This window comes from Betta splendens, chromosome 9 (genome assembly GCF_900634795.4).
Source record: "Betta splendens chromosome 9, fBetSpl5.4, whole genome shotgun sequence".
NCBI classification, from domain to species: domain Eukaryota; kingdom Metazoa; phylum Chordata; class Actinopteri; order Anabantiformes; family Osphronemidae; genus Betta; species Betta splendens.
The window spans coordinates 21,863,427-21,889,558 of NC_040889.2; the positions used below are offsets into that span (position 1 = coordinate 21,863,427).

Below are 26,132 nucleotides of genomic sequence, written 5' to 3' on the forward strand. Positions count from 1 at the left end.
ACTGGTTTCTGCACAAAATCTCTTTACTCGATAACATTTCCTCAGCTTAGTTGGTTTCTGTGAAGCTATAATTTTGACAGGAATATACAGTAAGAGAACAACGTATCCTCTGGGTACCCAGAATGAGTGTAGGAACTCTGCAGCCAGTCCACGAGCAATAAGAAGAGAGGCATCAGGCAACAGTGCACCTGACGATGTCCAGTGAGGGCTGCAGTGTTTGCACTGGGACTGAGCGAGGTTCTGGTGGGCAGGTGGGCAGCAGACTTTTATAACTAGTATTATTATCCAACCAGAGCAAGTTTCTCCTCGGAGAACCTGAGGAGCAGCACATTCCACGTAGCAAACGTTTCATTTCCTAAATCACAGCCTTAGCAGTCGCAGTTTGAACCAGAACAGGGTCCAGCTGGACACATGGTCGCTGGAGGGGAGGTATTTACAGTAAATAGAAGTTTTTTTTAGTGCTTGAGGCAGAGGTATGCGTTTGTGCTGTGTCTATAGACCAAACAGAACCGGCCGATGATCGGCCACGTTAATCTTGTGCCACTTTCACTCTGCAGAGAGGCTGGAACCTTGAGCCCACCCTGGTGGCGCTGTCCCACTTCAACCACAAATGTCTTGTTTCTTTGTCGAGTCCATTTTAAGCCGCACCTTCCTCCTTGTTTCCTTTTCTATGGTGGTCCTTCTTTCCACCAGTTAAAATTATAACGTGCAGCTAAATCAGGAAGAATGTCAAGCTTTGGCGGCTCAGTATATTTTGAGCCTTCTTGTTCTGGTATCAGCTTTTTTTTAGCTGAGGTGTGGCTGTTCTTACCATAACCCCAGATCTACAAGAAGGACACTGGGAGCCAAGTCCATGACAGCCCAGGCCACACAGATTGACATTATTATGGCCGTCAGACCGAGTTCAGGTCAGACAGGCCTCAGGCTATACAAAATAACAAAAAACACTTTCATCTTTCGCCAAGCACAATCAGAAGTACATTTGCTGTGTGTGTTTAGAGGGGACTTTCCAATTACTACTTTGCCTGCGATGATTAAAATGGGAGAAACCATGAGCTGGGCTGCAACCATTTTTATGGTCGATCAACAATGTGCTATAGTGGCTGCAGAAGCGAGCCTGCAAAGTTTCAACACTCAGGTGAACGGAGCATATTCATTCCTTCTTAAAGGCTTGCATTCATTCCAATGTATTAATGGCTGGGCTAACAGTGTGGATAGTGAAACTACTTCACACCTAAAAAGGTCAAAGACATTAAGCTTCTAGCTGTGAGTGACTCTAAACAGTTAATAAGTTCAGATGAAGGAGTTTAGAGAGCCTGAACTAATATGACCTTCTGACCAGCACCTTGGGAGAATGGCTCCTTTGGCTGACTGTTTTACCAGGCGGTGGACAGGAAATTTAATCAGACTGTATGCAGCCACACACACAACAGAGGTGCTCAGTGCTGGCTACCAGTTTTAAGTTACAACTCCAATTTAACCTTTAAGCTGATGTTTAAAGTACATACAGTGGCTTGTATTTCAACAAACCCTCAGGACTGGCATGAGCAAACATGATCTACATGCAAATGTGAGGGCGATAACGTGTCCTGCAGACGACACGGTCTCCAGGCCGACGACCCAAGAACCAGCAGCACCCCCACTGTGAAGAGCAGTCCCAGCCCCCCAGTCAACCAGAGATTCTCACCAATTCTCCTCAGGTCTCTGCTTTGTTGTGTCTGCTGGCCGCGTAACTCCCGGATCTGAGATCGGACGTGTTCTCGCTCACCGTGACTCTCCTGCTCTGGCTCCTGTGTAAGAGAAGGGACATGCTTAGTTCACTTCAATACAGTTTTGTTTCCTTTCATTTCTCACACCAACATGTCCTGTGCCGTTTCCTACAGCAGGCGGCCACTGCACAACTGTCAACCTCCTCTGATCATAACCACAGACTGAAAGTCTGCTCTGTGTTCATGAGTTTGAGGTCAGTCGATGATCACGACAGTTTTTTGTTGGAGGTTGAGGTCAAATACTCCAACTATGATGAAAAACATGCTGGGCCAGCTGGAAAAGTAAAGATCTGTTTTTTATTATGTATCTCAGAGACAGACAGGCAGAGATAGAGGCACAGATCAGTGCGTTACATCTACAGCCTGACAGTGTGGTACTAGCATTTCAGGTTCACCTGCCATCTCGCCGTGCATCTTTTCTGCAAAACTCCTGCCCCGTCTTGCAACGGCAGAGTAAAGACGCACCAGGGGAGACACAAGTGTTCTGCAGATGGAGAGGAAACTGAAACTGAGGGGAGGAGGATGGAGGGAAAGAAGGATACGCCGGCACTACTGTTGGGCCTCTGGTGCCTGACCTTGAGCCCTACCACAGGAGAATCAGCTGCGTAAATAAGACTCCTTCAAGCATGTGTGCACACTTGTTACATCACTCCCCCACATGTTGCAAAGCCACAACTTCTCTATTAAAGGGCAAAAAGCCGCGTGGGGCTCTGGGTTGTATGCGTTGTTCTGTAACTTTATCACAGCACATAATCTCCTTCAGTTCTTTAAAAAGAGGCATTCGGGTGAAGAACTTTCCAACAAGGGTTTTAGGGGTAAAAAAAGATGAAAAACATGACCTTAGATAGAGAAAATAAAATCTGCAGGACAAACTTACAAACCACAATTACGTCAAAGTGCTTTTGAAATGTTTAGCTTTGTAAATGAGTCGTTAAAGACTGATAAGAACTCAAACAATGCACTGGAAAAACTCAAAAGATAGAATGCACAACGATGCAATAATGTGAGGTCACAAACAAAGGTCTCACTCTCCTTTAGCAGGGAGTCACTCAAAGAGTCACGGGAGGTAATTGTGTTTGGGCCATAAACACAATTAGAGTGTTTCCTCAGCCACCCCTCCGCTCGCTCTCGTGCTTCTAACAGGTCTCAGACAGACAGCCGTCATTTCACAGCTCCCACTCAACCGCAGGCAACATATTTCTCACAGACAGTGAGGCAGAGGGGAAAAAGGGGAAGATAAAGTGGAGCAGGAGATGCAGAGTGGAGCACGGGAACCACAGCCAGTCACCGTGCTGTCATTAGTGGCTTCTTTCTGGCCCTGGGAGTCAGGACCTGACAGAGTGGAACCAACACTGACACCGTCCCACTCCAGCGCACACACAAACCACGCACCCATTTGGCCTCTGGAGTTTGTTTATGTCCCACTACAATTGCAAAATCCCAAACTCGTCAACACAATAACAACTGTCCTCTCTCGTGACCACAGCAAGGCGTGGGCCTTATCCACCGAACCCTCGAAAAACACACACACACGCACACACACAGGCAGGGCCAAACCAGTGCTGGGACACACACCTTACCAACCAGTTCAGACAGCTGAAATTAACTGGGTTATTATGCTCCAGTTTTCCATGAACGTTAAATCCATCACTACTCTGGTGAGGTCACACCATTCGAGGGTCCTCCATGCCTCCACGTGGAAGCGAGGAGAAGGAACCTGGCGGCTCATTTTCCATTACTCTGGCCCAAGGAACCACAGACTTGGCTTATCTCCAGTGACTGAAATACAGTAGCTGGAATGAAGTAACACACACACACACACACACACACACACACACACACACACACACACACACACACACACACACACACACACACACACACACACACACACACACACACACACACACACACACACACACACACACACACACACACACACACACACACACGTTTCAAAACGGGCTAACGGTGCCCTTTCCTTCATCACACTTTTACCAGTCGTCTCCACAGTCTCACCAATGCTGTGAATGGTCTGGGTATTGGACAGTGACACTCAGGTCTCTTATTGAAACATGTTTATGATGAGATCAGAGAACAAACAAAACGCTGTCTGGAGCTGCATTATCCACCCGCCCACAGCCTCCTGCAGCTCTCCCAACACACCTTCAGCCTCACAGTCAGGGTCACATCACTCAACACATTTGAATGTGTAAAACATACTTTTAAACATGTGTAAACATGCAGGATATATTCTTTCATTGGATCCTGAACCCAGTAACTAAGTTCAAGTTCACACTTCATCAACAGATCATCTGCAACCTAAGATTTAGCGCTGTCTGCTGAAATGAACGGACAATGAAGTAGGTCAGCAATAAACCATTATGTACAGTACACAAACCTGAAAGGTAAACGGAGATGCAGTCAAGTCCCATTCTTCAATCAAACTCAATCAAGCACAGTCAAAATATATTTTTAAAAAAAGATGAAGGTAGTCAGAAAAGAGCGTTAGGTCTGTGACACACGACAGCAGGAAAATTAGAGTGACATTTACCTTCTCCTCTCAGGACTGCCTGCCTTTCCCCTCCTCCTTCCTCTCTCACTCCCTCTCTCCCTCTCTCTCTCTCTCAGCAGTAACCCTACAGGAGTCAGGACGTCCGCTATCCTGCCGCTGTACTCCCTCACCACATCACACACGCGCATGCACACACACACACACACACACGCACACACACACACACACGCGCACACACACACACACGCGCACACACACACACACGCGCACACACACACACACGCGCACACACACACACACCACACACCACACACACCACACACAACACACACCACACACCACACACACACACACACACACACACACACACACACACACACACACACACACACACACACACACACACACACACACGTTTCAAAACGGGCTAACGGTGCCCTTTCCTTCATCACACTTTTACCAGTCGTCTCCACAGTCTCACCAATGCTGTGAATGGTCTGGGTATTGGACAGTGACACTCAGGTCTCTTATTGAAACATGTTTATGATGAGATCAGAGAACAAACAAAACGCTGTCTGGAGCTGCATTATCCACCCGCCCACAGCCTCCTGCAGCTCTCCCAACACACCTTCAGCCTCACAGTCAGGGTCACATCACTCAACACATTTGAATGTGTAAAACATACTTTTAAACATGTGTAAACATGCAGGATATATTCTTTCATTGGATCCTGAACCCAGTAACTAAGTTCAAGTTCACACTTCATCAACAGATCATCTGCAACCTAAGATTTAGCGCTGTCTGCTGAAATGAACGGACAATGAAGTAGGTCAGCAATAAACCATTATGTACAGTACACAAACCTGAAAGGTAAACGGAGATGCAGTCAAGTCCCATTCTTCAATCAAACTCAATCAAGCACAGTCAAAATATATTTTTAAAAAAAGATGAAGGTAGTCAGAAAAGAGCGTTAGGTCTGTGACACACGACAGCAGGAAAATTAGAGTGACATTTACCTTCTCCTCTCAGGACTGCCTGCCTTTCCCCTCCTCCTTCCTCTCTCACTCCCTCTCTCCCTCTCTCTCTCTCTCAGCAGTAACCCTACAGGAGTCAGGACGTCCGCTATCCTGCCGCTGTACTCCCTCACCACATCACACACGCGCATGCACACACACACACACACACACGCACACACACACACACGCGCACACACACACACACACACACACACACACACACACACACACACACACACACACACACACACACACACACACCACACACACCACACACACACACACACACACACACACACACACACACACACACACACACACACACACACACACACACACACACACACCACACCCTTGACTTCCCCTCTGTCTCCACAGGGATCTGACCCCCACCACAGACTCTACCACTCACTCCTTGCAGGTTAAAGGCTTGCCTGGTTGACACATTAACTTCTGACACACTGCCTTTCCTTTGACCTTTTATTTTCTTGATATATTTTGATATAACAACATTACTAATACTCAAGACTTCTATTTCTCATTTTGCAGGAAAGTTTCTTTCAAATGAGCAGCAGGAAGCCTTGACTGCGTCTCAGCTAACTCTGCATGTCGGCCACACCCACTAAAAACAGCCATTTACTTCTAATGAGTGTCCGTTGGACTCTGGTGACAATTACAGATAAAAGGCTGAATCAAACCACGGTTAAACTTGTATACACTTTATATTTGCCTATGTGAGATTACCCTGATCTATCTGTGTACTGCAGCAGCGTACACGTTTTGGATGGTGTGTGTGTGTGTGTGTGTGTGTGTGTGTGTGTGTGTGTGTGTGTGTGTGTGTGTGTGTGTGTGTGTGTGTGTGTGTGTGTGTATCTGGCTGTTGTGGAGGTCTATCTTGGACTTCCATCTGCCACGGGACAATTGCATGCAGCTCAAAGAGATCCGCTGCTGTGATGTGTGTGGAAGAAGCCCTGCTGCTGCTGGCTGATGTTGTTTTTGGCCGTGTCCCCATTCCAGCACAGACTAAACTGCTGAGGCACAGCTGGCGGACTGCCTGTCCGCCGGTCCCGCTCCCCACCTCCTCGCCATCTAGGCTTCCATCCCCCCACCCTCATCCTTCGCACCACCTGTGGATTACGCATCCACCCTCATACAATTCAGCCAACTACAGGAAGTGACATAGAAGGACGCCAACATGCAGTCATCACTTCCTATCTGTGGAGAATACACACATTCATCTACAAAGAACGTAGGCATGAACAGCAAAGGGTGCAGTGAACAATGACACCAGTACTAAAAGCTTTTCATTATTAACCCCTTTATTTTACTTGTGTTGGGAAATTGCATTTGCAATTGCATTGCAAATGCATTTTCCTCCATTGACATTGAAAATACTGTTCATTTCCATTCGTTTTTCACCCACACAAATCATAGCCACTGGAAATGGGGCATTCATTAAAAAAATAAAAGCATTCATCCTCAACCACAGCTGATAATATCTGCTCCTTTTTTAAAGTACCATATAATTTAATCTGTTACACTGACAGATATACTGTGAGAACACAAATCGTTATCTTCCACTAGAGGGCCGGACATCTGAGACGAGAGAGAGAGAAGGCTGAGGTCTGAAGTTTTATAGAGAGGAGCGATTTGGAAAGAGAAACTCAGGCTCACTGTACGTTTTCTCTTTATCCTGGCGCTGCACCAAAGCTGAAGAAGGGTGTGAAATGTGCATTCCTTCAGTGGCTGCCGAGGCATGCGGCTTGTGTGTCCGTGGTGTAGCCACGTTCACGGCAGTGTGTGACTCAGATCACAATGCTTTTTGTTGTTGTTGTTCGCTGCATTCTTCATGGTGGCAGCACAGAAACCTCAGCGGTCAGCGCTGCATCGCAAACAAACTCTGCAGCCACAAATTGGTCTGTGCTCAGTTCATCTTTGCAAATGGAAAATGACACGAGCGCAGATTCGATTTCAGACAGTTTATCCGTCAGTTATAATGCTGTGTGTGGACACTAGGCTTTGCACTGTGATGTCAGATTCTTTCTGCTACACTTTATTTACTCTGATCTACTTACCCCAGTTCCCATGCTGTTCTGGGGTTCCACACTCTCAGACTCCTGACATCGACCAGCAGCCTTTCCACGCTCTGCAGGCCCTAAACACACACAAACAATCACCAACCAAGCAAGAATCATGGATCAAGTATTGGCTGTGGAATGATAGAACTGTCCTGACATGGCCCTTTAAGAGTCTGGGAGGGAAGGAAGGGGCTAGACGGCCTGCTACAATACTGTGTCAAGTATAAAGATAAATACACTTAATTAAAAGGATGTATTATTTGCCTGAAATACAGTTTTATCCAGTATTTACCTTGCTGCTGTTCTTCTCTGACTTGTCGGATGGCTGCTCTGATCATCTTCCTTTCCTCATACTCGCTGGAAGCACGGAGCTTTGAGCAAACACAAACAGGCTCAGCGCACATGCACCTACGGACAGATGCACCTGATGTCGTCTTTTGGTCGAGTTCACTAATACTCACCATTATCGTGAGCTCATCAATGTCATGGATGGATTGAAGTTTTTGTGACAGAACATCCAGATTGTCACTGACTGTCACAGATTCTGGCCTGAGAGAGAAAGACGGTAACCGGGAGGATCGAACTGGTTAGATTAAATCAGAAAGGTGCTGGGTTTCCATTAGTCATACCTTCCTCATCATCTTCACTTCCTCGGCTCAATGGCCTTAAAGATGTGTGGCATATTTCACATTCCACCAAATAATTCCACCCAACATTTGGACTTGTGTGTGTTTTAACGTGTGTTCACATGTATGCACTGGCTACAGTAGGCGTGCTTTGTCTCAGAGCTTCAGTGAAGCATGGGCTTTGTTATTGTTCCTCAAGTCATTGGAGAGCAGCGGTGCATGGGAATGATTAGACCTGGTCTTCACTGGGATTTAGTGAAGAACAAGAACAACAGAAGGCTGGGTCTCGTCTAATCAGCCATTAGTTTTACATGTACACAATGTAATAGATGTTTGTTTTTTTATAGATCTTTAATGACACAAATCAGAATTAACTGGCAAATGTTAAAAATAAAGATTTTCCCCACTGTATGCACTAGTGCTCCTCCATCTAAGCTGGAGCATCAGAGCTGTGCGCGTGCGGCTTCACCTGTGCTGGTTTTCCTTGTCCTCCTGCTGCTTCAGGCGTGTGGGTCGGAACCGCTTGCTGGCCAAAGCCGCTTCCATGTCTTCAATCTCTCTCCTCCTCAGCTCCCGGATGGCTGAACGGATGAGGCGCCTCTCGTCCAGGTCTACTGTTCCATCCAGCTTCACACACACACAAACAAACCAAAACACAAGCGTGCGTTACGTTTACCAACAGAACAAGATGAGTCACTTGTCATATCTGAGCGACCACAACACAACTGGCTACACAAGAATGTGCTGCTAAAAAAGGGTCACAGGCCTTGAAGGACATCAGTAAACAGAAGTGCAAGGTTCACTGCTCTGACTTCTTCCAGTTGCGTTTCCTTGCGCTCTGTAATTAACCAGACCAAACAAGGACAGCGAAGAGCAGCAGACCTTTAACTAGCCCACACAGCTGTGACACTGGATTAAGCGTCATTGGCTTACTTTTAAAAGTGTGGCAGGGAGTTACGGGGTCAGCAGTGCAGATAGTGCTTATAGACTTGCGATGACAAGTGATGTGACTTCACTAATGTGAAAGGACAGACGGACCAGCTGAGGCTTAGCACACAGGTGTCTGCTTCTCTGGCTGTTTTTCATGCTGTACTTGGGCAGCAGGAGGCCCCAGAGGCCCAGATGTTGAAGCGTCTCACTTAAAGCATCCATATTTCAGCACGCTGACTGACTATTAGTTAAAGGCTTTTCAGGCAGAGGAGTGATGTTAAGCATACATGCATACACACATGCTTGCATATGCCTGGTGCTTTCATGTCCGTGCCAGCTGTAAGCATAGGAAGGCAGAGGGGGCCCCCTCCTGTCAAAAGACACACGTTTCTCTTTTGGTGAACAGCAGGAACTTGTTGACACCGGGAACCTTTTCCTATAAACCTCACACACACCACGTTTCCCTGTTAAGACCGGCAAACAGTCAACACACGAAGCTTTGTATGCCATCTGCTTTCCACACAACAGGGCTGGATGTGGTTGTTCGGCTAACTTTTACAGCCTAATGAGCTGAAGGGGGTTGATGCACGCCCCGCTTGGTCCAGATGAGGAGGAGAGGGCTTTCACAAGAGATGAAGAGGACCAGCGGTTTTGAGGTCTCTGTGTGGTTTCAGAAATATGCAGCCCATGCTCCACTCGCTCAGAGGGGCTCTCTCATATACTGCAATTTGTGGAAATTTAAAGTGCTGAGCTGACTGAAAAAAAAACAGAAAGAGGAGAGAGAGTTCTGAGAAAAAGGCAAGAAGAGAGGACATGAGAAAAGAGGGAAAAGAATGAGACAGGAGAGAAGGGCGGTTAGCAGACAAAGTGAAAAACAGAAATGAAAGGCTCAGTGCGGCTATGCCTAAAAATGGGCACATTGGAGTTGGGTGGGAAACGGCAAGGCCTCGCAGAGGTCATTCCTCACATTCCTGCTGACTCACAGGGAAAATACATCGTAGTGAAATCAGGAACTGAGTCCGGGTCCAGCCCAGCAGCGAGATGATCTGACGTGCGTCCGGGAGCGGCCGTCAGGGTTTTGGTGGTGAATCGATGGAAGCGCGTGAGAACGTGCCAGCTCCGCTCCAGCGCCGGCCGCCGTCTGTCGCGTCGCACCTCGCAGACACCCGAGGGAGCCGTGCGTTACTCGGGTCCAGCCGGCTGCCGAGCCGGTGTCACGCTGCGATCACACGGCCAGTTCGCTGCCGGGTTCAAGAACTCACATTTATTTATTCGCTACTGAGATACAACAGAACAGCCTCCGGGCCACTGCTCAAAACCAGTAACGTTCTGATTAACGTTGTGCATTTTTGGCCCGTGCTGCACAGACCGACATCACAATGACGGCTCCAAACCCTGAGCACATGATAGACACCTTAAGCCTCCATATCAGCTACTGTAATCTTTTCTGTTACAGTAATTGTTATAGTGTGAAGAGAAGAATGTCCTGCCTGTTTACACATCAGGTTGGATTGTTTGCAATGTTTCAGCTGGTGAATGCACCTTGCACACGGCCAGCGGCACGAACAGACTTTCCTTTTCATGTTTGAAAAACGCTCAGTGACCAGTAACAGACGCGTGGGTGTGACCAGGCCAATGAAACGCACCTTAAACTTGGGCGTCTGCCAAAGAAAGCAAAATAACCGTTAAAAAGCAGAGACGGAAACACGCGTGCGAAAATGACCGTACAGAGGAGCGGCCCAGACCTCCGTCCAGTCACACCACTGACCAGAGGCGTTTTCCAAACCAGACCTCCCAGCGGCCAACTGCCACCGTGGCTCCAAACAAAAATAACCCCACGGCCGCGGCGATCCAGACGGCAGCCGTTACACTCAGACAAGACGGCTTCTCATGCGACCAACAGACGCGTGAGTCAGAGGGAGCGCACGGCAAGTAGGTCACGCACGCACGGTGCCTTACAGAAAGCAACGCAGTCATTGAGCTGTCAGCACCTTTAATGAAGGCGGAGAGACTGTCACGGTACAGTCTGAGCCCGCTGAGCTGACTGAAAGCTCGTCACCATCACACCTGTCGGCCTCTGCACTCACCTGACTCACAGACGAGAATTCAACATGAAGGCGGCGCTCAAGGATGACAAAGCTACTGTGGGGCAACATTAGGAATAAAAGACAACACTGGAAAAAGCTCTAATTATGCCAATCCACTTAGTCATCGCTATAGGCCTGGAATTCATTACCTAATGTGGTAAGAATCATACTGTGAGGAAGCGCATCATCTAAAACCATGTTTCACAAGCAGGCTTGCTAAGTCTTGCAGCTGACTTCTGGTAGTTTGACTCATTTCATACTCGGCAGAAACTTTCTACTGACTGAAACTCATCCAACCGCGTCTGAGGAGCTCAATCAATCACTATCAATTAGAGAGTTGATGGTCTACCAGTAATCCCAACCAGCTGGCGACACACTCGCTGAACTCATCTGCCTACACACACACACGAGGAAGACTAACTTAAATATGATTTTGAAGATTGTGAGGTTTGATTTACTGTCACATTCGTTGAGGAGGCCTCAGAAGTGGTCCGATGAGGCAGAAGCTCAAGGCTCAAAAGGTCCAGGTGCTCAAAATACACGGAACTACCCTTGACTGGCTGTGGGTAAAAGCTCAGGCGGTAATAACGCAGCAGTGAGGTAGGATTATGTTAAACCTGTGGAAGTGGAAAGAGACGGACCACTGCAGTGAAGTAAACAACAAGCAAATACTGTACAAGTTCAGATTTGTCTTAATTACACCCCTGTATTCTACCCCAGTCATTAGAGCATGTATTTATAGGAGAATGGCATCATATAGAAATCCTACAGCACGGCCTTAGGTTCTTTTAGAGTACAGAGAAAACCTGCACTCTTGTTAAATTACTTGTAATGCCATAATTTCATAGTTTTTAATTCCCCCACAGCTGCATGTGTTTCAAAGGTATAATTTTGGAATCAAGACTAAACCTCAGGTGTTGGAAACGAAATGAGGGGCGACAGTAATAATTTCCAGAGCAGGCTGAGGTTAGAGTGCAGCCAGGCAGCAGATCGGATCAATGCCTTAAACTCGCCGGTGTCAAGCCCACAAGTGGGTCTGTCCTTAAAAGGACATGCGAGACACTCCTCGCAACGGAGCTGGAGTGGATTACCAGCTGTCAGAGGAAGCTGGACGGGCACAAACAAGCCAGCAAAACTGAAAGGGTCATCATCATCATCATCATCATCATCATCATCATCAGCAGCAGCAGCAGCAGCAGCAGCATCATAGGGTCACAGCCCTAACTCCCATGTGAATCAGTCCAGATATCAGATGGACACCTTAGAAGTGGTTCCCAAGTCAAGTTTCAGTCAGAAATAGGCAACAAAAAAAAACCACACCACAGGTTCAAGGCTGAAACATATTTAGCCACAGAACACTGAGCTTTTGTTGTCTGGCGTCAACAAAAGGGAATTAAAATCACGTATACAAGCGAGTGGAGACAGAGAGATTACTGTACAGCATGTGTGGCAACGTGCTCCTGGTGAGTGCAGCCACACGTGTGGCCAAGCTTAACCTTTGCTAATGGCCGGACGGTGGGGGGGGGGGTTCCTATAAGACTACAACAACGTGCTGCAGAGAGATCTGAGGGCACACATGTTGGAGTCATGCTCATAATCAAGAACCTTCCACTTATGCCGCATGCTGGCGGATTATTTGATGCACACATGGCCAACGCTCTGAAGTGAAAAATACCTCAAAAGTTCTTTTCATCTGTGCTGCGCTGATGCATAACCGCTCCACCGACAGAAAGCCTAAATTGTCTACGCCATAATGTAATTGTCTTCATTCAGCTGCCTGTGTGATTTTGGCCCATTTCAGTTGTCTGGCCTCACACAATATGTCCCTTCTGAATGCATTTGTCTTCAGAACTGCAGGTCGGGTCAGCGCGAGGGATCCGGGTCAGCCACCGCTTCGTCAGCACAAATGTGTCCCACATTTTGGATCAGCCGCCATCGCGTCATTCGAATCGACCAATCTGCCTCCAGCAGAGAAAGAGATCACTGTTTATTTGTTCTATGAAGTTTTATTATTCCTATGCCAAGAAACTACAAGAGGAAGGGAGCTGTCTGCAGCGCTGTAGATAATATACATCTACCCACAAAAGTCATAGGAAGACGGTCTGAGGGAAATGTTCCACCAGGAAAGGGTGTTAGTGAATAAAGAGATAACAGAGGCAGCACCGCATCCTGCTCTTCAGCTGCCTTTAACCTGTGGCGAGAAGCAGGTCACAACAGGAGCCACGGCGGGATAAATCTCCAAATATGGACCATGGCTGGTCACACTGAAGCTCTGTGTGACCAGTGTCGTGGTCTAATGAGGGACGAGGCAGGATGGGAGAGGGACGTCCCACAGGGGGAAACTGGGCTGCACAGCACAAACAGTTTGTTCTCACATATCCATGAGAGCCAGCCATGCTGACTCTGAAAATCCACTCATTTTAGCCAGAGTAACACAGAAAAGGCCAAACAAGATGTAGCAGATTAGCAGTGTGTGTATCTTATGAATGCAATCATGCTCAAAAGCCAAACATCAACATCCGCTGGACCATTTCTAGCGGATCTCAGGAAACGGCTTTCCTGAGGGAGACAGTATAGATATGACAAAAGGAGCATTTCTTTCTCTGTAGCCTTCAATACCGTATTACTAGATTTCCAAAGCTAGAGATTTGTTTTTATTCACTTGCATATTGGCAGAACCCTCAATATTTTTCTGATCTTGCAGATACAGCATGTTGTTTCTTGAATGCAGTCTCTCTAGAATCAGCCACACCTTATTCCAACAGACACCTGAAGGCCACTCAAACTGCACCGAAGTCTTGCAGAAGTTCAACGAAAAAAGGTATTTAACCAAAGCAAATGGCCAACGTTTAGTTTCTACGTTCTCTCTAGAAAAAAAATTATAGTTAAAAAAAGAGGCATTAAGCAAGCCAAGTGCACAGATTCATAAATTTAATGTTGGATTTGGAAAGGTCAGGTTTAAGTGGTAAAAAGCCTGCGTGGTTGTGACAAATTATACATAAAAAAGGTCACAGACACATCTGCTACTTCACAGTCTAAAACCACCTGGTAGAACACTGTAAACGGAAGCTTGATGCATTTGTCACCAAGAATAAAAAAATGAACACAAAGCTTTAAATATCAGACAGGGACTGCGTTTACGCCAATCCCTTATCCAGACCTTTTCCCATTTGGGGAATGATGATCCTGACAAATGGGGATCAGACACACACTGCTGGATCACTTACCAGACAGATGAAAAGAGCAGAGCAGCTCCTACAACACAGTACGTCATATCAGAGACTTAAAAAAAAACAAAAAAGATTTAACTCAACGTTTGAGAGCAAAGTTAAAAGCCCTTCGTTGATTTAATAAAGTCTACAAGGCATAAGCATCAGCTGATTAGATGTGAGGTTTGCCTGGGTAGCAGCTATATCATGGACAATATCTGTAAATGCATCTAAGCAAAACTCCAGGGATCTGTGGCCTAAGGGCGTGTTGGCAAAAACACAAAAGGAGGTATGATATTTTCCATTTACTGCCTCTCAACAGAACTGTAATAACTGTCGAGACGCGTTAAGCTGCAACGCCTACCTCACCGTGCTGCTTTTGTTGAATTCACTGGAAAACGGTCACATTAATCATTTATGGCACATGACAATGAAAATGTGGCCTCTTTAATAACATGACAGGTCTCATCATATTCAAACGGTGGTGGGCTGCTCTAATAAAGCAGAAAGACAATGAACTAGAGTAAAACTTCATACATAGACAATTCAAATATATTTCTGAAGCTGCACTAAACTCGGCCTCAGACTAAAAATAGCCTTTGTTGGGTCCATACACACATCATCTCAAAGTTCACATTTTTTTCCATTCATCATTTGAGAGCCAAAATATGAAGGGCTAAAAATACAAATGTTTCCTGTTTCATCAAACAACAGCGACTTCTAATCTCCCTGCTGCTCCTCCACAGTCGGACGCTCGCTGTCAGAGGTTGAAGTCTGCACGTAGTAACTGATCCACTTGTTGCTGTGACAGGCAGAGTCCCGTCACTGCAGCAGCAGAGATAAGCCTTGACTTGGTGCAGAATGTAGAATGGTGGATTACGCGCTGCTTGTTTCTTCTAGAATACTGACACCTTCACAGTAAAGGTGACAGAGGTTGCCCAACAGGGCCTGAGCAGCATTCTGCTTCACGCTCGGCCTCAGAAAAACTCAACGTCAATGGCAGTGAGCACGGGCATAAACCCAGGAGCAGGCGTCATCAAGGCAGAAGACACTTCTGGACTTCTCAGAACCTTGAGTAACATCTTCTAAAAAGATGTTGAAGTCATGACTGTTGACAGAAGCAGTAACAGCTGCTCAGTCGTAGCTTTTAATCAAGCTTTCAGCTTTCCTTTAAAAGCATCAGCTGCAGCAGACGTACTGTAGGTGACAAAAGTACAGTAAATAGTTGTCTAACAGATGTTTCCGTGTCATAATAATAGCTTTTAACCTAAACTAATAAGTCTGTGTGTTCCAGGTAGTGAGCATTCTGCTTTTTACTGCATATGTTAAGATTCACAGACTACAAAACTACATAAAAACAAAGGCCACAGAGAGTATATGTGAAAGACCCAGACAGCGGTTATATAATGAGGCATCATTTTCCCGATTCATTCATTCCTGATGATGGGGCTGACATTTTGCTCCACGTCTCCAGAGACTACAAAGAACCAGGGGACTGGACCGAGAGCCTGCAAAACAAACCCATTCTTTCTGTCCGACTGTAACCGCTGAGCCTCGTCAGTGCACAAAGGGTCCAGGGAGCCATAAAACGAAAAGGCCCAGGGGTCCCGTATATCAGCCAGGCGGGACCACAGGGGGAAACTGGCCCATTTTAAACATGTGCGAATGCTCCCCGCTCACCAGGGAGAGAGAGTCACAGAGCTGGCAGGGTTAGTTGCAAATCATTACGAAGACCTCCAGCATGTGAAATCGTCCCGGCAGGCGCCACGGACGGAAAAATACGCAAGTGGTTATGTCCATTAAACAGAAAATGACAGACCTTTGCATTAGGAAATTACACACGGGGAAAGGAACACGTTTTATGCAAACACTGGCGTTTTGGGTGCTTCCAAGTTGTCACACGTCGTTCTCTCCTGCGTCACGCAGCGGAGCAGCTGGGGGATAATTAGAAGGAAGATTACAGCGTGACTAACAGATGTCAAAGTCGAACCTCGTTCCAGATAAGCTCACAGGTGTCACAACAGCAGACACCTGCAGAGCCGGCCCGTTCTGCAGGTTCAACACCGTGACACACGGCTAATTACCTGCGCATAGCACATTCAGGTGTGTTACCAACGCTCGTCAGCAATCGGCTGCTCCAAGCTTTTGTTAAAGGAGCCTTTTCTCCCACTGGCTTCAGAAGCTTCGTTCCTTTTCTGTCCACGGTTCACGAGCAAGGCAGACATTCTCGCGGCTCCGTTCCCAAAGAAACAAGAGGACGCCGGCTGATTATCTTTGTGAATATTTATATTAATTGTGGCGACCAAGAGAAGGGAATTTTTTTTTCCTGGTTTCCACAGGGAGGATTAAAGGAGCAACACAAAAGGAGGCCTGGGTTTTGAATAGCAGTGTAGGGATGGGATTATGGCGTTAGAGACGCCGCCATATGACCTTTCTGACTGTTTGCTTCATTAAGTACACAAAGTTTGTGTCCTTTATCCGACTTTTATTTAATAGCAGCTCCTCCATCCTGCTTTACTACCACTTTAATTAGGGGAAGTGTCCATCAACTTCAGCTATAGTGTCCCTTTTTGTTGTACAGTTACTGAATATGAAACACCACAGGACAGGGTGTTAGATTTCATAAAACTAAGTAACAAAAGGCTCTATTCATGTCTCTGTTAAAATTCCACCACAAGTCTACAGTACACAGCCTTCTCCTTGACAGGCGAGTTTAATCAGAGTTTGTTTCCTTTGAAACCAAGGTCACTGTGGAAAACCCTGACACTCGAGTCACCGCAAACATCATCAGCGCAAAATGTGGGATCTTGGTGACCTTAAAGCCGGTGATGACATCTGAGGGAGGAAAGCTGCGGGCAGGACGCTCGGCTCCGTGAATCTGAACCCAGCGCAGAGGAGACGAGCGTTTCAAGCTGTGCACGGCAACAGACTGAGCGGGACGTGGTCACTGGAAGATACAGTCCCCCTGTAAATGCCAGTGCAGCTCCCCAGACAATACCGGCGTTCTGACAGTAGGCCACAGTAAGATTCGAAACGGCTCGGCATCTCCGCGAACAATGGGCTGTGGTTAAAGGTAGGTTACTGTTGCAAAAAAACAGCTGAAATTACACACTGCAGAAAAACGGATAAACACAGCTGAAGGTCAGTAAACAGTATTGCAGGGGAGTAATGAAGCCCAGCAAAATACAGAGATGTCTTCATTCTTCACTCCAGCAAACGTAGCTCTTTCTCCTTCTGGCTTTTTGGCTGGCTCTTTCCTGCTTTCTCCCACTATAAATAAACTCACAAAGTAACTGATGAAAGCTGCTGATAAAAGCTAAAAGTAAATCATTGCTGAAGAGAAAACATTATCGTCTCCGTGTGGTCCTGCTTTTACCACCACACTCTGTCAACTCGTGTAAAGGTTTGTCCTTTTAGTCATTTAAGAGATGAAAGCAACTGCAGACGGTTGGAGAATTAGGGTTTAAACACAGGTCAACAAAACATGACATTTGAACGATGTCCAGAGTGAAGATTAAAGGGTATTTTACTGATGATGGAGCGACATTAAATGTGTTATTCTTGAAATTGTATTATTTAACAAATGAGGAAGAAGCTGCATAGACAGAAGATAAGTTCACTCGAACAGCTGATCCAGTATCAACAGCGTCAGTGTTTACATATTGGACATGGGACGTTAAAATCATATTTGAATCTCTGTTAAAGAATCCATGATGAGGTTTGGCAATTTTTCTTAATATTGTGTTACAGGTGTCATGACACAAGTGAGATGGACTAATGTTGCGCCTTATGCTAATTAGGACGTGACTAATGTGACTGTGAACCAGGAGCATTTAATCATTTATCAATATTGACTCACGGTCGTAGTTATGACACCACGTCTACTGGCTGGAACAAGATGCAGTAAATCAGCATGAATCACCTACAAATAAAATTAATATCACACTCTCACCCTATTTGGCTGTGGACAAGTCTGCTGTGTGTTGTTTAATAGAATAACTTTTGTTCTCAGACTATTTTGTCAGTTTGTTTGTTTGAATGGTCACTTTTCTTCATAAATTGAAGATGTTTTTTTCCCTTATCACCAGAAAAATGTAAGTCAAAATTCAGACGAGGACAAAATCACAAGACATTTGCGAACAAATGTATAGAAATCTTGTTCGTCTTGTTTATCCAAACTCCAGCTGAGTTCTGATGGTCAGACACTTTATTTACCTGCTTTTGTGTTCTTTAAAATGCTCTGTGCACGTTTTCATCACTAGAGAAATTTTAAATCCTATTCACATCACATCCATTCACCAAAGCGACCTCTGTGTGTTATACCCAGCTCATATAAACAGAACAGAGCTATGAGTATAAGTGCTAGTTACACACAGAACATCTGTCACGGCTGCTTTTATTACAGAGCACATCCTGCCATTTACGCAACATACAGGCACTGACTGAAAATTGATGTAAAGTAGGTCATGGTGTAATTTAGTACATGAATCTATACTAATAATGGAAGCGAGTCACAGTCCACATGGACACTTGCTCACTTCGTCAGATCTATGAACCTCCAGCATCTGTCTACTCACCAGGGCTCGGAGTGCGGGCTCGTCCAGCGCAGAGTAACTGTCCACGGACATTTTCAGCAGCCGTCAGGTTCAAGTGAGATGAGAACTTGTGGCAGTTGAGACGCAGCCGGTCACGAGCGCGAACCACCTGCGCGGCTGCTACCGGTTGTCGTGTCTTTTTCTTTTTTTTTCCGCGTCAGCGTGCGCGTCTGGCGGCGTTACCGTCGGACGCTCCTGGTCAGACGTAGTGAAGCCGCGTCCCGCCTCCGCACAGCATGTCGTGCCTGTCGAGTTCGCAGCGAAAACACAAACAGTCGCGCACGTTCCCGCAGGGAGACGTTGGCAGCTTTTTGAACGGAGCGTTTCCCACTGAAAAGGTGTAACCCCGCCCCTCTCCTCCACCGGCTTCTCCCGGAGCCCATTCAAAGCGCGCCGCGCTGTGGCCAGACTCAAAACAGCGGTCACGTGGGGGGCGATTAGCGCCGCCTGTGTGCGAACTGTCGGTGAAGTAATCCCTGACGACTATAGCTTCACTTTGTCAAGCGTCTTAAAACAATTACAAGTGGCTCCCGTGTACACAAACAGCTCAGGCACCACCTGAATGTGCTAACTTTGTGCGAACTCAAACGGTCGTCTATTTATTTAGTAACAGAGACTCTGCTGACCAAAGTTTATCTTCAAATTATAAATAATTTTAACCTATTATTTTATCCAAGAATGTAGCAGATTGTTTCAGCATAAAAAGGCTGTAAAGAACTTTGGTCTTGAAATGTACCGTTCGTTACCTAGGTTACATTTTCACCTTACCGTCATGGCTGTTGATGTTACTGATGGCAGCATCTCTGTCACCTGGCGATTAATATGGTAATCCAGTAACGCTTTACAATTTCTTACTAAGGTTTCATACTATAACCACAAACTGTTATTGTTATTCAAGCTGGAGCCATAAAACCATGAATGTTCTCTCAGAAACATTTAATAACCACAGAAGACAGTTGTTCATAAACAAGAAGGGTCCATTGTGTCAACTGGAATACCACAGCTGATGACTGTCATCATTAGTCCCAGCTCTGTACTTAATCACGTTTCATCATTAGATATTAAAAAGCAAAATGCTCCTGGATGTTTGCAGATGCAACTAAATGTGGTTTTGTATGCATTTTTAAAATGGACCCATTTTACATACAACATACACGTAAGAAAGTTTAAATCCTATTCAGCAGAACAAAACAACATCTTCATACTGCTTAAAAAATATTGAACAGGAAATACAGCTTTAAGAGCAATCTGTCCCCAATGTTTTATGTATTTCTATTGATATAACTTTAAGATATCACTGTGAAATATTAACGACAAAGGTTAAACATTATAAAAAGACAAATGTTCAATAATACAGTTTAGAACTTCTTGGTCAAAGATCCATAAAATTACCAAATCTATTCCATAAGCCCTTTTTAACAAAAATAATTTATCAAAGTGCTTTAGATTACACAAAGAGGCAGAAAATGACAGAAACGCAGGTGAACAGGGTTGAAAACACAAGTGTCCTTGGCTCCAATAACTAAGTAAAGATTATGCCAGACAACAAACACACGTATGTGTTTGATACCGATTTTAAACGACTTAAAACATTGTATTGAAATCAGTGTGAATAAAACCCTTTATATAATTTGTGTTAAGGCCAAATGTTAGAAATACAAACATTAGAAACAAATGTTGAAATTAATGAATGTGAGAATAATTAAATTCATTAGTAGTACAAAAAGTCAACATACTAGTACTAACACAGGCACTTATACAATAGGTATATTTATTTTCAAACATGTGCAAAAAGAGAAATGAAAAGCAGAATAGAAGATTTGGTTTTTCTATCTCTTCAAACGCCCCTGCTTTCACTCTTCCTGCTGATCTTCATTCTGCTTCTTGGGAAACTGGAAAAGAAATCATTTGGAAATACTTGTACTGATGATTGTGTTGTGGGCCAAAGCAAAGAGTTCTCTCAACAAAAGTAACAGATGAACAGATTTAATTAAGCTAGTCATCTTTTTGCATGCGATTTAAAATATCTATCAACTTTGAAAACATAAGAACTATACTTGACAATATTCAATCTACCTTTGTCATTGGATTCCTTCTGTTCACTCTCATGTCTTTATTTTCTGGGAGACTTGGTCTGGTAGACAAACAGAATATTACCAACATAGTCTCAAAGCCACAAATATTGAATAGCACAATTATAGTTTGGTAAGGGGGTGTTACAATCATTTCAAGATTTGTTGATTTTTCTTTTACCCTGATTGATCGCATAAAGATGGATGAGCCCCTTCTGCTTCCCGGCCTTGCTGAGACATATTGTGAGCAGAAACATCAGGGCTAAACGTCTCCCTTTGACCTGGTCCAGTGAAGTCTCTCGACCACACCCTTAGGTTCTGTCCTGTTGATATGTCTCTGCCAAAAGCAAAGTCCTTGTCCAGAACATCAGCTGCATAAGGAACAGGACATATGATACATGTCACAGTGAACAAATGAAACACCCTGCAAGAGTCAGACACTAGACACTAAACAACAGAACACAACCTCATGTGTACAGGTAGTAGTACAGTAATAACAGGTGTCACTGTAGTCCACTTTAGTAATTTAATATTTACTTTTCGACTCACCCTTTAATAAAAAGGTTCCTTAATTTATTTTAGGAGTTGTAATAAATGTAATAAATTACTAGCTTGTCAGTCGCACATCATGCGTTAAACAAATGACCAGTAAAGATCATGAGCCAAGCTAAAAAGTGGTAACTTATTTTTAATTCTTTTATTTAATCTAACACATTGAGAATCTATTTCTGACAGGAGGACACTTTTAAACATAATTCAACATATGATTATCCAATAAAATAATATACATCCAGTATATAAAAATTACATTTCTTCTGAAACCACAACCAATTTGTATTTATTAGACCTGTTTTAATAATATCAGTACATATTAAACATTACCTTGCTGCTTTATTCTTCTATGAAAATCTGAAGACAACTGCCCAAATGTGTCTTCAGCAGGGCATTTGACATTTGATTTATTATTGAGTGGATGCACAGCCTGAGGACGCATATCGCATTTGTCCTAGAAGTAAAAACACAAATAATTAGTATTATTATAAGTATTTAACAAACACAAAAAATATTAAACAATAACCCATCAATTTGTTTTATGTAGCTGTTTAATGACAGGTTAGGTTTAGTTTCCAATAATAGTACATTTTAAAAGATATTAAATAAGTCAAAATTTTTTTTCAAAACAAGCCTAATATTGGGTAATGTGATTAGTACCATACCTGATGGTGAAACACCACAGCCTCTTCTAAAGCAACACCACAGAATTCACATGGAATGACAACATCCCCCTCTAGTGGACTGGCTGGAGGACTGTAGGAGGCTGGAGAGACTGAGCGAGGGAAAGTGGGGATATTGGATGCAAGTGTGTCAGGGACACTGTGCATAAACCTTGAGGCATTCCTGCCCATCCTGTCCTCTTTAGGTGGAGACGAAGGCTGCTTACTGAAAGACGCAAAGGCAGAGGCGGGACTGCACCCAGTCTGAAATGAGAAAAATAGGATTCAAAGCCTGAGAAAGGAGTTGACTTTAAATAAATCTAGTCATTGTTTGAATAATAGAGAATGATAAGGGTGACATATTTAAGAAAGCAACAGCTGTAAAACAGCAGTAATAAAAAAGGTAAATCTCAAGTATAATAACTAACAACTATTTGACCTTTACGCACTGTGAGAAGAAATGAAGCAGCCAGCTGTCATGCTTTAGAGAAGTGACAAAATGCACCAGATAACACAGGAGTGTGCAGAATCATTACATGTTCCTTGTTTCTAAGACACACACACACACACACACTTTTGTACATTATTAGCATAACTTTGGTGTCTGGCTTATGGTCCCTGTTACACACACACAAAAATTATTTATCTACATTGAAAAGGTAATATTAAGAGCCAGTATTTAAACACTAGTAACAGAATTTTGTCAGTCATCCAAAGGCTAAAAATACGTTCCAAACCTGATGCAAAATGAGGTCCTCTTCTGGAAACAACTCTTCGCAAAACTCACAAGGCAGCATGGTATCTATAAAAACAGATTTAATTAATTCAAGATACTGAGCACAGAAAAGCTACAAATTGCTTTAATCGTCAGTAACTAACCTGTTTGGTCAGGGTCCTGGACTGAACTTGTGCTTGTCCTTGCAATAAATTGTGGGTAATTGTTGTTAGTTGGACGCAGGGAAGGGTTTATGGAGGTGTTAGATGTCTTCCCAGCTGCATGGTCCCAGATGTCACTCCACTTGCCCTCTACACCTCCAGCCACTGATTCTCCGTCACTTTGCAGGCTGAGAGCCAACATGTAGTCCAGGCCTGAGGAGTCTTCATCCTGGGCCTGCCCACTGTAAGGCCACACACTGCTGCTATTCAGAAAATCGCTGTGCCCCAGGACTGAAATACAAAAAAAAGGTACAAAATTATTTACACAGTCATTTTATGCAACACATACATTTGGTCTTTAATTAAAATCCTTTCTTTTTATTCAATAGGAAGTCACTGGTTTGCTTGTATTGTATGCACAAAGACTCAAGATGACACATTTGTGCTGTGGTTTCACACTTTTCTACAGTAACATGTGATGACAGTTTTTTCAAAAATGTTTGTGTAAACAAATACATGCTTTGGAAGTTTCATTTCTCACTGGTTTCACAACATTCTATAGAAAAAAAAAAAAGTGCGTTCGGTCTCCAGTGGGCACTTTGTTAAAAGATACACGACTTAAATGAACTAAACGATTGTTTGAGAGACTTGGATACATTGGTTTCGCACTTCGCTCCCAGAAGTAAATGTAATAATCAATAAGTCAGTAAACTTACAATCACTAAATGTATTTCTCTGTGGAGGATTCTTCCAGTCCCCTGTGCCTTGAGGTCCACTAGCAGAGCTGTAGACTTCAGGATCAAATCCCCGGGGAAACGTCTGCTGTACTGCTGCAGTGATGTTGTTATTCTTGGGGCCTCTTTCCTGGGCTCTTATGGCGTTTCGAATAGAGTGGGCTTCAAACCATCCTTCTGGAGTCTGTGGTTCTACTGCACTGTGACTCATCCTGCTGTTGTTTCTCTCCTGTGGTGGCGTGAGGCTTCCACATAAAACTGGATGCACAGCACGTTCTCTCAACATTACATTGCACTTGCAGTGTGGGCACGTCTCGGTGCGTGTGCCACAGTATTCCTCGTGATCCTTGGACTGACTGAAGGCAAGTTCCAGTTCACAGTATTGGCATGGGATCAGCCTCAGAGAGCATTCAGAACTCTGCAAGACAGCAATCGCAGAAATGTATTACACAACTTAAATAGGTTGCTTGCATTTTAGAGGTAAACTGTAAAATTACGAGAAGTTCCTCAGAAATACCTGATGGACATCAGCGTGATTCTTTTCAATCTTCAAACCACACTTGCAGGTGATCTAATATAAAAGTGAAGATATGTTTGCAGTAACAATCATCTGGTCTCAGGTATTTTCCTTTATGACAGAAAATTGCAGCAAGTGGTGCCATTGATTTCCATGACACAAATATAGCCAGTACATAGACAAAGATTTATGGATCTGAAGTTATTCAACATTATAAAGTACTTTACTCATCAAGAATCCAGCTACTCTGTATAAGTGTAGTGAACAAGCCATTATCAATTATATTTTCTGCTTTAGCGTCACCAGTTCAATTTAGTTTCAGTTCAGTTTACAGACTGAATAATGCTTTCTCATTTTGTCACCAATCATACGCTGCATCTCTTGCAGACTGTCATGATGTTAACGTGTTACTTCATCGTGTCATTGACTGTCCAGCTCAGATTTTACCCGTGCATGTTCCAGCTGCTTGTGCTCCTGCAGGTCTGATCGCGGTACTGGCTCCTGGCACACGTCGCACAGGGCGATGTTCCTCTGACAGTGGATCTCATGGGTTGTAAAATTAGCCTCTGGAATGTCATGTTTGCTGAAAGCACAAACAAGAATTCATTGCTTTTCCACCGTCCTTTCACACTGACCATTCGATTAATGCAACGTTTTCGGACTTACCAGTTGCCACAGAATTGTGTATTTTCTTCTGCCATCGCTACACCAAACCCTGACAAGCACGATTACTGTTAATAACATCACAAACAAACCGATAATCGGGTCTGGTGATTTTATTCCCAATCAAATATAACAAGCAAATTGTCACCGATTATTTAATCGAATGGTTTTTGGATTTCATTTCGACTGTCGCCTGCATGCATTTTGTTATCTCGCCCCAAAACAGGTCTATCACTGTTTAGGGCTACCGGTAAATAGCAGCAATAGTTAGCACAGGTTTGCTCACCCACTGTTTCTATGCAGGTACTTTATGTTAGCTGACAACGACGGCCTCGATTTACTAGAAACTGTCCGTCAAATCTATTCAACAAGCATCTTGAAGCAACTCAGAAAAGTTCCACGGCGTTAACCACCAGTTAGCCTTCGGCTAACTGCGTCGCTTAGCATTAAATACACCGCTAACAACGAACGCAGGTCGTTAACTTCTCGCTACCGTTAGCTCAATAACTTTAAATGCTTGTTAGCTGGTACTAGCTACCAAACAGAAAGCTAATGACACGTTTGAGGGCTTCGGTTGCTTGATCCACTCAAAGTGCTACAAACGATGTAAGATGAACGCAAGTTAATTCATCCCTGAAAGTATAACCATAAAAGAACTCGTAGCTAGGTTAGCTAACTAGGTTTCTGGGAAAACAGTTCGTTGTTTCCTTCTTTCTTCGTCACCGTGAGGCAATAACGCCCTGACCGCAATCTCTCAGGCTCCCTGCGCATCCTCCCGTGCCTCTTTCTAAGGTGCTGGTCAAATTTAAGCCCATCGCAACAACATAACACCGCGCCGACCTTCAATACACTACATATGACAAGATAATGCATGAGTGAAAAATATTTATTTGTTTCATAGAAGCTGGCGGTTAAAGGTAAAGGGCAGTCCGCACTCAGGTCAAAATGCCCACTACAGCTCAACTCGCTTCGGATTGGTCCAAAATCAACCTGGTTAAAAAAAAAAAAAAAAACAATAAATTATATATAACAAAAATACAATATCTATATGTGTAGGAGAAAGAACATTTAGTATCATTCTTTTTTGTATAATTGTATCTAAAACTGGTTTAAGAATACACAGGTGTATTTTTTAACAGGCTTCCATTTTTACATCGACAAAATTAACAATAGCAATAACTGCAATAGTCAGTAATGATGATGCACCTGTGCTGCTTAATCTTCCAGATAC

At 44.2% G+C, this 26,132-nt stretch overlaps 2 protein-coding genes across 12 annotated transcripts in view; both read right to left on the reverse strand.

Moving 5' to 3' along the window:
* The window catches only part of smtnb (smoothelin b), a 36,007-nt gene extending 16,827 nt beyond the window's left edge, over window positions 1–19,180 (reverse strand). For 5 of the 9 annotated variants that reach the window (XR_005898084.2, XM_029162216.3, XM_029162214.3 and 2 more), the window contains exons 1-6: window positions 18,808–19,180; window positions 8,474–8,631; window positions 7,840–7,927; window positions 7,671–7,749; window positions 7,376–7,455; window positions 1,688–1,790 (exon numbers count right to left, since the gene is read on the reverse strand). Coding sequence is in view for 7 of the 9 variants with exons in the window: in XM_029162216.3 (XP_029018049.1) it covers window positions 1,688–1,790; window positions 7,376–7,455; window positions 7,671–7,749; window positions 7,840–7,927; window positions 8,474–8,631; window positions 18,808–18,858 (559 nt within the window). In the remaining 2 variants the exon portion in view is untranslated. Of the gene's footprint in view, window positions 1–1,687; window positions 1,791–4,170; window positions 4,319–7,375; window positions 7,456–7,670; window positions 7,750–7,839; window positions 7,928–8,473; window positions 8,632–18,807 lie in introns of those variants that run through there. The other 4 variants (XM_029162218.3, XM_041072305.2, XM_029162215.3 and 1 more) reach the window with 2 other exon arrangements.
* Window positions 19,181–19,742: 562 nt separating this feature from the next.
* On the reverse strand, window positions 19,743–25,723 carry trafd1 (TRAF-type zinc finger domain containing 1). 3 transcript variants are annotated; one of them, XM_029162286.3, is made up of 12 exons: window positions 25,188–25,723; window positions 24,905–24,969; window positions 24,686–24,821; window positions 24,239–24,292; window positions 23,704–24,139; window positions 22,991–23,278; window positions 22,849–22,913; window positions 22,115–22,375; window positions 21,780–21,903; window positions 21,079–21,268; window positions 20,902–20,959; window positions 19,743–20,717 (listed from the first exon to the last, which is right to left on the reverse strand). In XM_029162286.3, exons 2-12 carry the CDS (start codon window positions 24,937–24,939, stop codon window positions 20,679–20,681), a joined length of 1,686 nt encoding a protein of 561 aa, XP_029018119.1. In that variant the 5' UTR covers window positions 24,940–24,969; window positions 25,188–25,723; the 3' UTR covers window positions 19,743–20,678. The 3 variants fall into 3 exon arrangements, with proteins under 3 accessions (XP_029018119.1, XP_029018118.1, XP_040928244.2); XM_029162285.3 differs by having other exon boundaries at window positions 24,905–24,953; window positions 25,188–25,721; XM_041072310.2 differs by having other exon boundaries at window positions 24,905–24,953; window positions 25,579–25,687.
* Between the last annotated feature and the right edge of the window lie 409 nt (window positions 25,724–26,132).

What these genes read in the sequence shown, in the direction of transcription:
- trafd1 (XM_041072310.2), bottom strand. Translation starts at nt 25,672, where the DNA reads ATGCGCAGGGAGCCTGAGAGATTGCGGTCAGGGCGTTATTGCCTCACG. An exon ending in ATCACGCTGATGTCCATCAG is followed by an intron (nt 24,140 to 24,238) that starts GTATTTCTGAGG and finishes GCTGTCTTGCAG; the next exon opens with AGTTCTGAATGCTCTCTGAG. An exon ending in CCAGGACCCTGACCAAACAG is followed by an intron (nt 22,914 to 22,990) that starts GTTAGTTACTGA and finishes CTGTTTTTATAG; the next exon opens with ATACCATGCTGCCTTGTGAG.